The 15,677-nt window shown below is 35.3% G+C and overlaps 1 protein-coding gene across 1 annotated transcript in view; it reads right to left on the minus strand.

The window, feature by feature from the left end:
• Positions 1-6,046: 6,046 nt before the first annotated feature.
• The window catches only part of GLIPR1L1 (GLIPR1 like 1), a 32,216-nt gene continuing 22,585 nt past the window's right edge, over positions 6,047-15,677 (minus strand). Inside the window, exons 4-5 of the mRNA XM_070506603.1 lie at positions 11,640-11,728; positions 6,047-6,120 (exon numbers count right to left, since the gene is read on the minus strand). Of these exons, the coding sequence (XP_070362704.1) occupies positions 6,047-6,120; positions 11,640-11,728 (163 nt within the window). The remainder of the gene's footprint in view (positions 6,121-11,639; positions 11,729-15,677) is intronic.

Raw genomic sequence — 15,677 nt, forward strand, 5'->3', positions numbered from 1 at the left:
TTTCTCTCCAAAAGGAATTTCTGCCCCTTCTGCCTTAGTCAGGACTGTCCCTTGTTGTGGGGGTTCTTTTTATCCAGTTTTCTATTTTCTATCCAGGGTAATTTTTCCAAAAATAGTTGTAACCTGGTTGTGTTCATGGGAGGAGATGAGTTCACAGTTTGCCTACACCACCATCTTGATGGGATCTCTAAATTTTCTTTTTAAATTTTTAAATTGAGTTCATAATAGTTTACATCACTGTGAGATTTCAGTTGTACATTATTTGTTGTCTGCCACCACAAAAGTGCTCCGCTTCATTTCCTGTGTGCCCACCCTGACTCCCCTTCTCCTGGCAACCACTGAATTGTTTTCTTTGTCCATGTATTTGTTTACATTCCACATATAAGTGAAATCATATGGTGTTTGTCTGTCTCAGTCTGGTTTATTTTGCTTAGCATAATACTCTCCAGGACTATCCATGTTGTTGCAAATGGGATGATTTTGTCTTTTTTATGGCTGAGTAGTATTCCATTGTGTGTATGTACCACATCTTCTTTATCCATTCATTAGGTTAATGGCCACATGAATTGTTTCCATGTCTTCGCTATTGTGAGTAGTGCTGCAATGAACATAGGGGTACATACGTTACTTTGGATTGTTGATTTCAGATTGTTTGGGTAGATAGCCAGTAGTGGGATAGCTGGGTCATATGGTATTTCTATTTCCAGAGTTTTGAGGAATTCCATACTGTTTTCCATAGTAGCTGCACCAGGTAGCATTCCCACCAGCAGTGTATGAGGGTTCCTTCTTTCCACACCCTTTCCAACATTTGCTATTTTTAGTCTTAGTGATTATAGCCATTTTAATGGATGTTAAGTGGTAGTTTTGATTTGCATTTCCCTGATGATTAGTGTTGTTGAACATCTTTTCATGTGTTTATTGGCCATTTGTATATCTTCTTTGGAAAAATGTCTGTTCATATCCTCAGCCCATTTTTTGATTGGGCTGTTTGTTTGTTTGTTGTTCAGTTGTGTGAGTTCCTTGTATATTATGGAGATTACCCCTTTGTCAAATATATGCTTTGCAAATACTTTCTCCCAATTGGTGGGTTGTCTTTTTGTTTTGATCCTAGTTTCTTTTGCCTTGCAAAAACTCTTTAGTCTGATGACGTCCCAATTGTTTATTTTTTCTTTTGTTTCCCTTGTCCAAGAAGACATGGTAGTCGAAAAGATCCTTTTAAGTTTGACGTCACAGAGTGCACTATGTATATTATCTTCCAGGAGTGTTGTCGTTTTAGGGTGCATCTTCAAGTCTTTTATCCATTTTGAGTTTATTTTTGCATATGGCATGAGATAATGGCCTAGCTTCATTCTTTTGCAAGTGGTTGTCCAGATTTCCCAACATCATTTATTGAAGAGATTATCTTTTCTCCATTGTATATTCTTGGCACCTTTGTCAAAGAATAGCTGTGTGTAGATGTCCAGTTTTATTTTTGGGTTTTCAGTTCTGTTCCACTGATCTGTGTGCCTGTTTTTGTACCAGTACCATGCTGTTTTGGTTACTATGACTTTGTAGTACATTTTGAAATCAGGGAGTGTGATGCCTCCAGCTTTGTTCTTTTTTCTCAGTATTGCTTTAGCACTTCGGAGTCTTTGGTTGCCCCATATGAATTTTAGGATTCTTTGTTCTATTTCAGTGAAGAATGTCATTGGGATTCTGATTGGGATTGCATTGAATCTGCAGGTTGCTTTGGGTAGTATGAACATTTTAAATATGTTTGTTCTTCCAATCCATGTGCATGGAATCTCTTTCCATCTATTTATGTCATCATTTATTTCTTTCAATAATGTCTTATAGTTTTCATTGTACAAGTCCTTCAGCTCCTTGGTTAAATTTATTCCTAGATATTTTATTCTTTTTGTTGAGATGTAAATGGAATTGTATTCTTGAGTTCTCTTTCTGTAAGTTCGCTATTACAGTATAGAAATGAAACTGATTTTTATAAGTTGATTTTGTACCCTGCAACTTTACTGTAGTTGTTAATTATTTCTAACAGTTTTCCAATGGATTCTTTAGGGTTTTTTATACATAAGATGATGTGGTCTGCAAACCGAGAGTTTCGCTTCTTCTCTTTCTATCTGGATTCCTTTTCTTTCTTTCTCTTGCCTAATTGCTCTGGCCAAAACCTCCAGTACTATGTAGAATAACAGTGGTGATAGTGGGCATCCTTGTCTTCTTCCTGTTCTCAGAGGGATAGCTTTCATTCTTCTTAAATTTATTGAGGCTTGCCTTGTTTCCCAAGATATGGTCTGTCCTTGAGAATGTTCTGTACACACTTAAGAAGAATGTGAATTCTGCTATTTTTGGAGGGAGTGTTCTATATATGTCTGTTAAGTCTAACTGGTCTAGCTTTTCACGTAATTCCACTGTTTCCTTGTTGATGTTCTGTCTGGATGATCTATCCACTGATGTGAGTGGAGTGTTGGGGTCCCCTACTATTATTGTATTATTATTAATATCTTATTTAGGCTTGTTAACAGTTGTTTTACATACTTTGGTGCTTCTGTGTTGGGTGGATAGATATGTATAAGTGTTATGTCTTGTTGGTGGAGTGGCCCTTTGATCATTATATACTGCCCCTCTTTTTCTCTCTTTACCCATCTTATCTTGAAGTCTATTTTGTCTGATATAAGTATTGTGATACCGGCTTTCTTTTGTTTGCCATTATCTTGGAGTATCATCTTCCATCCCTTCACTCTGAGCCTGTATCTGTCATTAGAGCTGCTATGTGTTTCCTGGAGGCAGCATATTGTTGAATCTTGTTTTTTAATCCATCTTGCCATTCTACGTCTTTTTATTGGAGAATTCAAACCATTTACATTTAGGGTGATTATCAATATATGAGGGCTTAATGCTTCCATTTTATCATTTGTTTTCCAGTTCTCCTGCATTTCCTTCTCATTTTATGGTTACAGGTCTTACAGTCAAGTCTCTAATCCATTTTGAGTTAATTCTTGTGTATGATATAAGATAGTGGTCTACTTTCAGTCTTTTGCATGTGGCTGTCCAGTTCTCCCAACACCATTTATTGAAGAGACTTTCCTTTCTCCATTATCTGTTTTTGGCTCCCTTGTCAAAAATTGGCTGTCCATAGATATGTGGGTTTATTTCTGGGATCTCAACTCTGGTCCACTGATCTGTGTGTCTGTTTTTGTGCCAGTACCATGCTATTTTGATTACTATAGCTTCATAGTATATTTTGAAATCAAGGAGTGTGATACCTCCAACTTTGTTCTTTTTACTCAAGATTGCTTTGGGTATTCAGAGTCTTTTACTGTTCTATGTAAATTTTAGGATTCTTTGTTCTATTTCCAGTAAAAATATCATTGGGATTCTGATAAGGATAGCATTGAATCTATAGATTGCTTTAGCGAATATGGACATTTTAACTATGTTGATTCTTCAAATCCACGGACACAAAATATCTTTCCATTTCTTTGTGTTTTCTTTTATTTCTTTCAATAACGTCTTACAATTTTCAGTGTACAGTTCTCTCACCTCCTTAGTTAAATTATTCCTAGATATTTTATTCTTTTTGTTGTGATTGTAAATGGGATTGTATTCTTGATTTCTCTTTCTGCTAATTCGTTGTTAGTGTATAGAAATACAACTGATTTTTGTATGTTGATTGTGTACCCTGCAACTTCACTATATTTGTTAACTATTTCTAATAGATTTTTGGTGGGTTCTTAGGGTTTTTGATACATACAATCATGTCATCCACAAATAGTGAAAATTTTACTTCTTCTTTTCCAATCTGGATACATTTTATTTCTTTTTCTTGCCTAATGGCTCTGGCTAGACCTTCCAATACTATGTTAAATAAGAGTGGCAAGAGTAGGCATGCTTGTCTTGTTCCTGTTCTCAGAAGGATAGCTTTCAGTTTTTCCCCATTGAGTATGATGTTATCTCTCAATTTCTCATATATGGCCTTTATTATGTTGAGGTGCTTTCCTTCCATACACATTTTATTGAGAGCTTTTGTAATAAATGGATGCTGTATCTTGTTGAATGCTTTCTCTGCATCTATTGAGATGCTTATGTGATTTTTTCCTTCATTTTGTTAATCTGGTGTATCACATTGACTGATTTGCAGATGTCGAACCATCCTTACATCCCTGGAATAAATCCCACTTGATTATGGTGTATGATCCTTTTAATGTATTGTTGTATTCAATTTGCTAATATTTTGCTGAGGAATTTTGCATCTATAGTTATGAGCGATATTGGTTTGTAATTTTCCTTCTTTGTGTTGTCCTTGTCTGGCTTTCGTATCAGGGTAATGGTGGCATTGTAAAATGAGTTAGGAAGTGTCATATCCTCTTCAATTTTTTGAAAGACTTTGAGAAGGATAGCTATTAATTCTTCTTTGAATGTCCGGTAGAATACATCAGAGAAGCCATCTGGTCCTGGACTTCTGTTTTTGGGGAGATTTTTGGTTACTGTTTCAATCTCTTTAACATCAGTCTGAGCAGCATCTTTTTGAATATGTCTCCTCAGGCAAGGAAAACAGAAGAAAATATAAGCAAATGGGATTACATCAAACTAAAAAGCTTCTGCATAGCAAGGGAAACCATCAACAAATCGAAAAGACAACCTACCAGTTGGGAGAAGATAATTGCAAATCATCTATTTGATCTGGGGTTAATATTCAAAATCTATAAAGAAGTCATACAACACAACAACAACCCAACTAAAAAATGGGCAGAGGATCTGAACATTTTTCCAGAGATGACATATAGATGGCCAACAGGCACATGAAAAGATGTTTAACATCTCTAATTATTAGGGAAATGCAAATCAAAACCATAATGAAATATCACCTCATGCCTTTTAGAATGGCTTTCATTAAGAAGACAAGAAGGAACAAGTGTTGGAGAAGATGTGGAGAAAAGGGAACTCTTATACACTGCTGTTGGGAATGTAAATTGGTTCAGCCACAATGGAGATTCCTCAAAAAATTAGAAATAGAACTACCATATTCTACTATTCTACTTCTGGGTATTTATCCAAAGTAAACAAAAACACTAATTTGAAAAGTTATTTGCACCCCTATGTTCATGTCAGCATTATTCACAATAGCCAAGACTTGGAAACAACCTAAGTGCCCATCAATGGATGAATGAATAGATGAATAGCTATAGCATATATATACAATGGAATACTACTCAGCCTTAAAAACAATGAGATATTGTCATTTGCAACAACATGGATGGACCTTGAAGGTATTATGCTAAGTGAAATAAGTCAGATGGAGAAAGTCAAATACCATATGATTTCACTTGTATGTGGAAGATAAGCAAACAAAGAAACTAGCTAACACACAGATACAGAGAACAGATTGGTGGTTACCAGAGGGGAAGGGGGGTGGGGAGAGGGCAAAAGGGGTACAGGGGCACATTTGTGCAGTGATGGATGGCAACTAGAATTTTGGTGGTGAACACACTGTAATCTATGCAGAAGTTGAAATATAATGATGTACACCCGAAATTAACATATTATTATAAAGCAATGTTACCTCAAAAAAAGGCATTACATTTAGATGAGACAGGAGTTCAGAAGTCTTAATAATTAAACCGATGAGAGTTACATTGAGCCATTTAGTTCCTTTATTGTTGTGTCTTTCGAATTTCTCTTGTATGTAAATAACAGTTAAACTATTCTTGGAAGAACAATAACTAGGTACAATAGTTTATACGCTGTCTGAGGAGGTGCTTCCCCAGGTGGTTTCCAGTTGGGATACTCTGTCGGTAAAACACAATAGTTAAGAGCTCAACGTAGTTTCAAGGAGAGAAAGTAACTGAATCAACACTGAAATATTTTGATACATACTTTGAAGTTTGTCACGTTCTTTATTATCTAAAATAGAAAAAATAATATAAAATTAAAAGCATTTACTTGCTTGTCTGACTTTTTGAACAAGATAATCAGCTTAGGAAACTTTGTTTGGCTTTTTACCTTAAGTAAGTGAAAGCTTCCTCCTCAAATCCCACAGGACTTAAAAATCTCAGATGCCCACTGCCAGCAATGTCATGCCCACAAATATTTCTAGAGTGCCTCTCCTATTGAAGGCACAAAGGCCTAAAAGAGGCAGAAGTATACACAGTAGTTAACTCTATTTTTGGCCCTCTGCCATGCCCATTTAAAGTTTTTGAAAAAGAACATAATTCTTTCTTGTTGAGTTTTGGATATGCAGAGTCCTTCATTAAACGTCTTGTTCATTTCTGCAGTGGCCCTTGCTCCACACTTTGCTTTACATCTTTCTCCCATCATATTTTTCTCCCTTATTTGCCATTTTAACAGGACCCTGAGATTTGTTAGAAATTCATTTATTTCATTTTTTTTCATTCATGTACTCATTTTTTGAGTGACTACTATGTCTGTATGGTTATCAGGAAATAATAAAGTTCTTTTCCTTAAAGAAAAGTGAAGGAAGAAAATCTATCATCAATTTAAAACTCAGATACATAAATAAAAATGATCATTTCAGAGAGTGATTCATGCTATGAAAAAAATAAACTGGGTCAATGATAGAAAATAATGAGGAACTTAACTATAATAATAGCTAAAATTTACTGAGCACTTACTTTATTTGGGGCTCAAATCACTTTGTATGATTTATCATACTAATTCTCTTAGTCACCTCCTGAGTTAAGCAATCTGACTCCAGGTCTAAACATTTAACCATTATGTTACATCTCCTCAAAAAAGAAGTTAACAGGGGCCAGCCAGGTGGTGCAGTGGTTAAGTTTGCAAGCCCTGCTTCAGCGGCCCAGGGTTCACTGGTTCAGATCCCAGGTTCAGATCTACGCACCGTTTTCTAGGCCATGCTGTGGTAGGCATCCCACACATAAAGTAGAGGAAGATGGGCACGGATGTTAGCACAGGGCCAGGCTTCCTCAGCAAAAAGAGGAGGATTGGCAGCAGATGTTAGCTCAGGGCTAACCTTCCTCAAAAAAACAAAACAAAACAAAAAGAAAAAAAAGAAGTTAACACAGTTAAAAGTTGGCTTTCTATAGAAAATGATGGACAAAAAAGAGGAAAGGCACAAACCAAAAGTCATAGGACTTAAACAAATGGAACATAGATAGAACAGAGATAAAAAGATAAGAGAATTTCATTAAAACTTGAATAAAACAGAAATTTGCCAATTTTCACTCAGAACCTGAATTTCACATAACATTTATTTATTTATTTTTGCTTGAGAAAGTTTGGCCCTGAGCTAACATCTGTGCCAATCCTCCTCTATTTTCTATGTGGATTTCCACCACAGCATGGCTAGATGAACAGTGTAGGTCTGGGATCTGAACCCTCAAACTTTAGGCTGCCGAAGCGGAGCATGCCGAACTAACCACTACACCACCGTGCCAGCCCCTCATAGAACATTTAAAGAAATTAAATTGGTAATTAAAAATCTACAAACACATGCACATACAAACCAGAGCAAAATCATTTTACAGAAAACTTCTCCCAGACATTAAAAAAATAAATAATCGGAATCTTACAAAAATTGTAACCAAAATGTTAAAAGAAGTAATGTTGCCAACTTTCAACTTCTTTTATGAGACAACTTCAATCTTGCAGTCAAAATCATATTAGGAGAAATGAAGAAGGAAAATTACAGACCAGTCATAATTTTAAAATTAAATGCAAAAATTATAAGTAAAATGTTAACAGGAATCTAGCAATCTATAAAAGAAACCTCATGACCAAATTGGATTTATCATGGTAATGAAAGAACAGTTTAAATTTGGATTACTGAGCCATCACTTGACTCCTGATACCTATATGAAAGTATAAATCTCACTGGTTAAGTTGTATACATTAAACACATGTACAGCTTTTTATAAGTCAATTATACTTCAATAAAGTGGTTTAAAATAATAACAAGGGAAGTTATAAATAAAAAATGGAAACAGGAAATAGAATATGATAAAAGACAGATTTTAAAAATTAAAAAACCAGCATGTACCTACCTCTTTACAATATTATTTATTTGTATACAATATTATTTGTAATACAATAATTTGAAAATATTAGTGAAATGGACCAATATTGAAAAAAAAATGTATTTACTCAATGTGGGATTTAAAGCACAAGTAAATTTTTAAAAATTAAAGTCGCACAGTATTACTTCCAAAATGGTTTCCAAAAAAAGGGAAATCTTTTGATGTAGTTTAAAACATTAAAACACTAAAGGAAAAAAAATTGGGGATCATTTCAAGAGAGGCAGAAAAAAAATCTGATAAACTTTCATTCAAGATAAAAGCTCATAGAAAAACAAGGAAAAGAGAAAACTTCCATAACCTGGCAGTGAGGATTCATTAAAAACTATCTAAAGCAAATATGCATAATGGTGAAACACTATTTTTAAAGTCAGGAACAAGAGATTGGTATCTACTATTATAGCTCATGTTCAACATTGCACTGGAAGATTCACTATTAATATTAGTAAAATAAATAACTGACAAAGATCAGAAGAAAGAACAAGACTTGCATTTTTTACAAATAACATGATTGTCATTATAGAAAATCCATGAGAATCAACAAATCATTAGAAATAATAAGAGAATTCAGTAAGATTCCTGGATAGTAGACTGATATAAAAATAATGTATATTTCTATAAATCAGCAGAAACCAATTAGGAAACATAATTTTAAAACATCATTTATAATAGCAACAAATACCTGTTACCAAGGAATCTAATTTGATGTCTAAGACCTTTACTGAGAACATTTCAAAACTTAACTGAAAATGTTTAAAAAGCCAGAATAAAGCATCTTTATTAATGGAAATAGTCAATGTGCTAAAGATGCTAATTCTTCCCAAATTTATCTATAAATTCAATGTAATTCCAACCAAAATTTCCAGGTCTTCTGTGGAATTGATAAGTTTACCTTAACATTAATATGCAAAAGCAAAGGGCCAAGATTAGCCAAATAATTTGGGAAAGGAACAAGTCAGGGAAACACCTGCTACCAGGTATCAAAGCTTTATTGCAGCCTCTGCAGCTTGTGGGTACTGTCTGGGAGACCCACTGTCAACAGCTGCTTCAGTCTCCAGGATGGAGTCTTTTATGACAGATAAAAGCTCTCATCAAGCACAGCTAGAAAATCCATATAACATAAAACAAAACAATGTTTAAGAGTGCTAAAGCAACAAAGACTAGAGGATCAAGATTTCAGATTAGGAGATCCTTGGAGAGGTGGGCTGATGTTATGAAAGCTATTCTTTTCCTGGGGCCATTTGTTTTTTCTGGGCCCAGGACTAGAGCTGAAAATCTGGTCTTTGCCTAGGCAGAGGTCAATTTCCAGGAAACAGAGAAATCAGCAGAGCTTTTGCTGGCCTTGCAGGGCTAGAGAGATATAATTGGAGAATTGCATAGTTCAAGATCCGGCTGAGGGGTAGAGGTGGAAGAAATGAGCCCAAGAGATGCCCATTTTGCACTCAAGCTGTGTGTTTAATTTTGAAGCTGTCGGGGGCAGGAGGCTAAAACACTAGGCTGAAAACCTCTGGAAATCAAAGCAGATTTTTCAGTAATTTCTGCATGCTAAAGCAGTAAGGATTTGGGTTCAGAACCCACCAGGGAAAGGCAACAATGAACACACCAGTCTTTCCGTGGTAAGCCCCAGAAGTCTACACCTGTGGAACAGGGGCGAACAGAGGTAGACGGAACCTTACATAAATTCTAACCAGCCTCAACTGAATTCCGTTTGGATTAAGGTGAACACCCCTGACTCTACTGTTCAGCAGAGGAAAAGGCAGAACGCTCTACATTTTTGTTTTACACATGTTGTTAAGCGTTTAATAAAAACTTACTAGGCACACCAAGTATTTCCAAAATCTACTGCTGTGAAACAAATCCAAGACTTAGTGGCTTAAAAGAATAAAAATTATTATTTCTCACAATGACCTGGGTTGGCTGGCTCTACTAGGCGATTCCTCTGCTATATGTAGTGTCATCAGGGTTCAAGGACATGGCTGCACTTAGCCAGAACTCATTCGGGGTTGAAACAGAAAAATGACCTCTCCTCTCCATGGCTTTTCTCAGTGTGACATCTCCAGCAGGAGAGCATGGATTTCTTAACGTGCTGGGGGGCTTCTAACAGCAAAAGCCAGAGCTGCCAGGTCTCTTAAAGGCCAGGCCCAGAACCGACACAATTATCAGGTCCTTATTCCAGGGGAGGAGAAACAGTGTCCCTTCCTGATGGGAGGAGGGGCTTGTGTGTAAAGGAGGGGAGAAATTGTTGGCAGCTGTCTTTAAACACAATTCACCACACGAAGAAACAGAGCATATTACCAAAACCAAGGGAAAACAAAACAGTCCTGAAACTAGAAACAGACCCACAGGTGATCTGCATGCTGGACTTTTTAGAAGGAGGTTGGAATGTTGGGAGGTAGAGATGATGGAGCTTACTATGTCAAAGAGTGGATAACAAAAAATACAATAGGAGAGAGAGACCAGAGACAGAGACGCTGGGCTTGTCAGCCACGGGGTGTAGAGTCAGGCGTGTCTTCAACTGCAGTAAGAAGCAAGTGATGAATTTTAAGAAAAGAAGTTATTTGATCTGATTTTCTTTATGTAAAACAGTTTTAAGTAGAAAGAGAAGTGGGAGACCACTAGTTCAGGTGGAAAATGATGGTGGTTTAGATACCAGGCAGGAAGGCGAGGTGAAAAAATAGTGCACCATTGTTGTCTTTATATCCCTTGACTGGAAAACATTAGTTTGCAAATACAAGATAGACAACAAATTTATTTTTAAAAATTCTTTGAAATCTGAAATTAGAGGGACCATACTTACAATTCATTCCGTAATTGAAATGTATGAATATAGAAGCATGCATACCTCATAAATGGAAAGATTGATGAATTACTACAAAGTGAGCACACCTGGGGAACTACAGCATAGGTCCAGAAAGTCCTTGGCATCCTCATCTAATTACTAACTCCTCTTTCCTCTCTAAAGGTAACCAGTATCCTGGCTCCAGATGTAGATGCCTTTTCATGATTTTGAACTTTGCAGAAATGGAATTATTTAATACGCATTTTTTGTGTCTGTCTTCTTTCAAGGCACCACCTTTTTTTTGAACAATTTTCAAATCATCTCCACTCTTCACCCATCTCACTCTGTCCTCAATCAAGAATTTACACACTTATCCTTAAAAAGTAACTCTGTTCTGAAAACTAAAGGCTGGTGATGAAAGAGAAGCATATTAGTTATAAATCACAATTAATTTGGACACTAATGTATTGCTTCTGAATGAGTCACTATTTTAGTAACAAGAAATAAAAGCAAGTGGATGGAAGAAAATACAGATAAGAAACACTTCAACTGATCGCTGTTTTGAGTGCAGCAGCAAACTCCATCAGTTCTGCCTGCCTCCTTCCTGTCCTTTAGCCTGAGAGGGGAAATAATCAGGGAAGAAGGGAGGGGCCATCTGAGTTTAAATATGATAATTTATGACAAATAATTTGTATCATATAGCAGCAATCAAATCTTGCCCGTAAATTCTCTATAAGCTTACGTAGCCAAATTTTAAAATATAGTGAATTTGTTCTCCAAACAGAATGTGATGATTATTTTTCCCTTTGGCTTACGGCAGAGCTTCTTTGCACAAGTGTCTCCTGCTGCACACATAGAGCAGGAGGCTCCTTTAGTGTAAGGGATGACATTTCGAATATTTCCACTGTAAAAAAGAGAAAGATTGATTAGCCAAATGGTTATTAATTTCTCTAATTTTGTGCATGCATTTAAGCAAGTTTTGGTCACTCACCAAGTTATGAATGTTGAAAAGGAAAAAATAACTTTTACCCCAATTTTATGTTCATTTCTTTTGTAAAAAGAAACTACTGAGACTGTCCTTTACAGGATGTCCCTGATCCATGTGGCAGTTATATTCTTGAATATTCTTTAGAACACAAATTAGATGTAAACCCAATATAATTATGCATGTGACCGTCACAACGTTTTTGTTGTAAACACTGTGATTACCTCTTGATTTTGTAAATGGAATAAGCAAGATTTAAATTGCAGATGGAAACATGCTTTATGGTTTAATTTAAAAGTACAATATCACAGTCCTTATCTAGTTCTACTTGATGATGTGCCAAAAAGATTTGGCAGCTATTATGCCTACTTTTCAATAATATAAGTTGATACATTTTGAAAAATCTCTTTTTTCCATCTCTGTGACAGTGGAAGACTTAAAAAAGTGTTATTTACCTAGAGCACACAAAGAAAAACGTTGATAACAGGAGCGGTATTCCACTAAAGAAGATGGCACAATTGGTTTATCCATTCATCCACTGACGGACATTTGAGTTGTTCTAGTTTTTGGCTAGTACAAATAAAAGTTACTATGCACATTTTGAACATTCGCATACAAGTCTTTATATGGACATACATTTGCTTGGATAAATACCTAGGATTGGAATGAATAGATCACATGATAGGTGCATATTTAACTTTTTAAGAAATTGCTGCACTGTTTTTACAAAGTAGTTGTAACACTTTATATTCCTACTAGCAGTGTGTGAGAATTCTAGCCTTAGGATCTGGAGCCACCTGTCTTTAGCCATTCTAATTGTTGTGTAGTGGTATTCATTGTGATTTTAATTTGTATTTCTCTAATGGTTAATTATTTTGAGTATCGTTTCATGTGCTTATTTTCCATCTGCATATCTTGTTAATCTTTTGTCCTTTTTGTTCTTGTTGAGTTTTAAGTTTTCCTAATATTGATTGTGGGAGTTCTTCCTATATTCTTGTCATAAATCCTTTATCATATGTTTTGCAAAGACTTTCTTCCAATCTGTGGCTTATCTTTTCATTGTCTTACCAGTGTCTGAATAGCAGTAATTTTTAATTTTAATGAAATCCAATTAATCTATTTATTCTCTTATGGATCATGCTTTCGGTGTGGTAGCTAAAAAATCTTTGTCTATCATAAGGTCACAGAAGTTTCATCTATGTTTTCTTCTGAAAGTTTTATAGTTTTAGGTTTTACGTTTTAGGTCTATGATCCATTTTGAGTTAGTTTTTAAAGGTTGTACGTTGTGCGCATCCTAGTCTACTTTGTTTTTATATGTGGATGATAAATTGCTCTGGCACCATTAGTTGAAAAATCTTTTTTCACTGCATTGCTTTTGTGCATTTGTGAAAAATCAGTTGAACATATGTGGTCAATCATGTATGGGTTTATTTCTAAACTCTGTTTTCTGTTCCACTGATCTTTTTGTCTAACTTTATATCAATATCACAATGTTGTAACTATTCTAGCTTTAATAATTCTTGAAAACAGTAGTGTTAGCCCTTCAAATTTGTTTTGTTTTCCACAGTTCTTTTGGCTATTCTAAGTCCTGTGCATTTCCATATGAATTTTATTATCAGTTTGTCAATTTCTACAATAAAATCCTGCTGGGATTTTTATTGGGATTATATTGAATCTGTAGATCAATTCAATGAAAAATTACATCTTAACAATAATGAGTCCTTTAACCCATTAATAAGGTGTATCTCTCTAATTATTTGTGTCATTGTTAATTTCTGTCATGAACATTATGTAGTTTTTCAGTGTACATGTCTTTCAAGTTTTCTGCCAGATTTATCCCTAGATAATTTATATATATATTTTTTTCTGATTCTTTTTTTATTAATTAATGTTATGATAGATTACAACCTTGTGAGATTTCAGTTGTACATTATTGTTAGTCATGTTGTGGGTACACCTCTTCCCCCTCTGTGCCCTCCCCCCACCCCCCCTTTTCCCTGGTAACCACCGATCAGATCTCCTTGTCAATATGTTAACTTCCACCTATGAGTGGAGTCATATAGAGTTCGTCTTTCTCTGACTGGCTTATTTCACTTAACATAATACCCTCGAGGTCCATCCATGTTGATGCAAATGGGCCAATTTTGTCTTTTTTTATGGCTGAGTAGTATTCCATTGTCTATATATACCATATCTTCTTTATCCAATCATCAGTTTCTGGGCATGTAGGTTGGTTCCACGTCTTGGCTATTGTAAATAATGCTTCGATGAACATAGGGGTGCAAGGGACTCTTGGGATTTCTGATTTCAGGTTCTTAGGATAGATACCCAGTAATGGAATGGCTGGGTCATAGGGTATTTCTATTTTTAACTTTTTGAGAAATCTCCATACTGTTTTCCATAGTGGCTGTACTAGTTTGCATTCCCACCAACAGTGTATGAGGGTTCCTTTTTCTCCATAACCTCTCCAACATTTGTCGCTCTTGGTTTTGGATGTTTTTGCCAATCTAACGGGTGTAAGGTGATATCTTAGTGTAGTTTTGATTTGCATTTCCCTGATGATTAGCAATGATGAACATCTTTTCATGTGTCTATTGGCCATATTTATATCTTCTTTTGAGAAATGTCTGTTCATGTCCTCTGCCCATTTTTTGATCGGGTTGTTTGTTTTTTTGTTGTTAAGCCGTGTGAGTTCTTTGTATATTATGGAGATTAACCCTTTTAGATAATTTATATCTTTGATGCTACTATGAATGGTATTGTTATTTTAATTCAATTTATGGTTGTTCATTGCTAGTATATGGACATGTAATTGAGTTTTGTATACTGATTTTGTATCCTTAAAAATTGCTAAACTTCCTTATTAGTTCTCCAAGAGTTTTCATAGATTCTGTTGGCTTTTTATATAGACCTATGGACCAGTAGTCAGCACAGTATGGCTCATAGGTCAAATAGGGTCTGTGGTCTGTTTTTATGGAGTCTGTGAGCTATGAATTGTTTTTTTTAATGTTTTTAATGAGTTATATAAAACAAAACAAAAACAAAGATGCATATGTAACAGAACGTATGTGGCATGCAAAGTCTAGCATATTTACTGTCTGGTACTTTACAGAAAAAGTACAGCAAAAGTACTGTAAAGTTTTTTCCTATTGATATAATGCTACATATAGGCTTTTTGTAGATGCCCTCTATTAGGTTTAAATAGTTCCCTTCTATTTCTAGTTTGCTGAGCACTTTTATCAAGAATGAATGTTTTGAGGGCTGGCCCCATGGCATAGTGGCAAAGTCCTATGTGCTCCACTTTGGTGGACCAGGTTTGTGGGTTCAGTTCCAAGATGCAGACATACACCACTCATCATGTCATGCTGTGGTGGTGCTCTACATACGAAAAATAGAGCAAGATTGGCACAGATGTTAGCTCAGGGCATATCTTTGTCACCAAAAAAGAAGAATGAATGGCTTTTTCTCTATTGAGATGATCATATGATCATATGATCTTTATTTTTAGGTTGATTAATTAATATAGTGAATTACATTGATGGATTTTAGAATGTTAAACCAGCCCTGTATTCCTGGAATAAACTCCATTTGGACAAGGCATATTATGCTTTTACTATATTGTTGGATTCAATGGCTAAATTTTGTTTAGAATTTTTGTACCTGTGTTCATAAGAGATATTGCTTTGTAATTTTCTTTAGATTTCATTTATCCTTTGTAATTTGTGTGTTTTGAGGAATTTTTCCATTTCATCCAAGTTGACTCATGATCAGTTAACTCCATTATTATTTTGAAGTGATCTTCTTTACCTCAGGTAATATTCTTTGCTCTAAAATCCACATTATCTGATTTTACTATAGACCCTGCAGC

The sequence above is a fragment of the Equus asinus genome, chromosome 4 (genome assembly GCF_041296235.1).
Source record: "Equus asinus isolate D_3611 breed Donkey chromosome 4, EquAss-T2T_v2, whole genome shotgun sequence".
Lineage (NCBI taxonomy): Eukaryota > Metazoa > Chordata > Mammalia > Perissodactyla > Equidae > Equus > Equus asinus.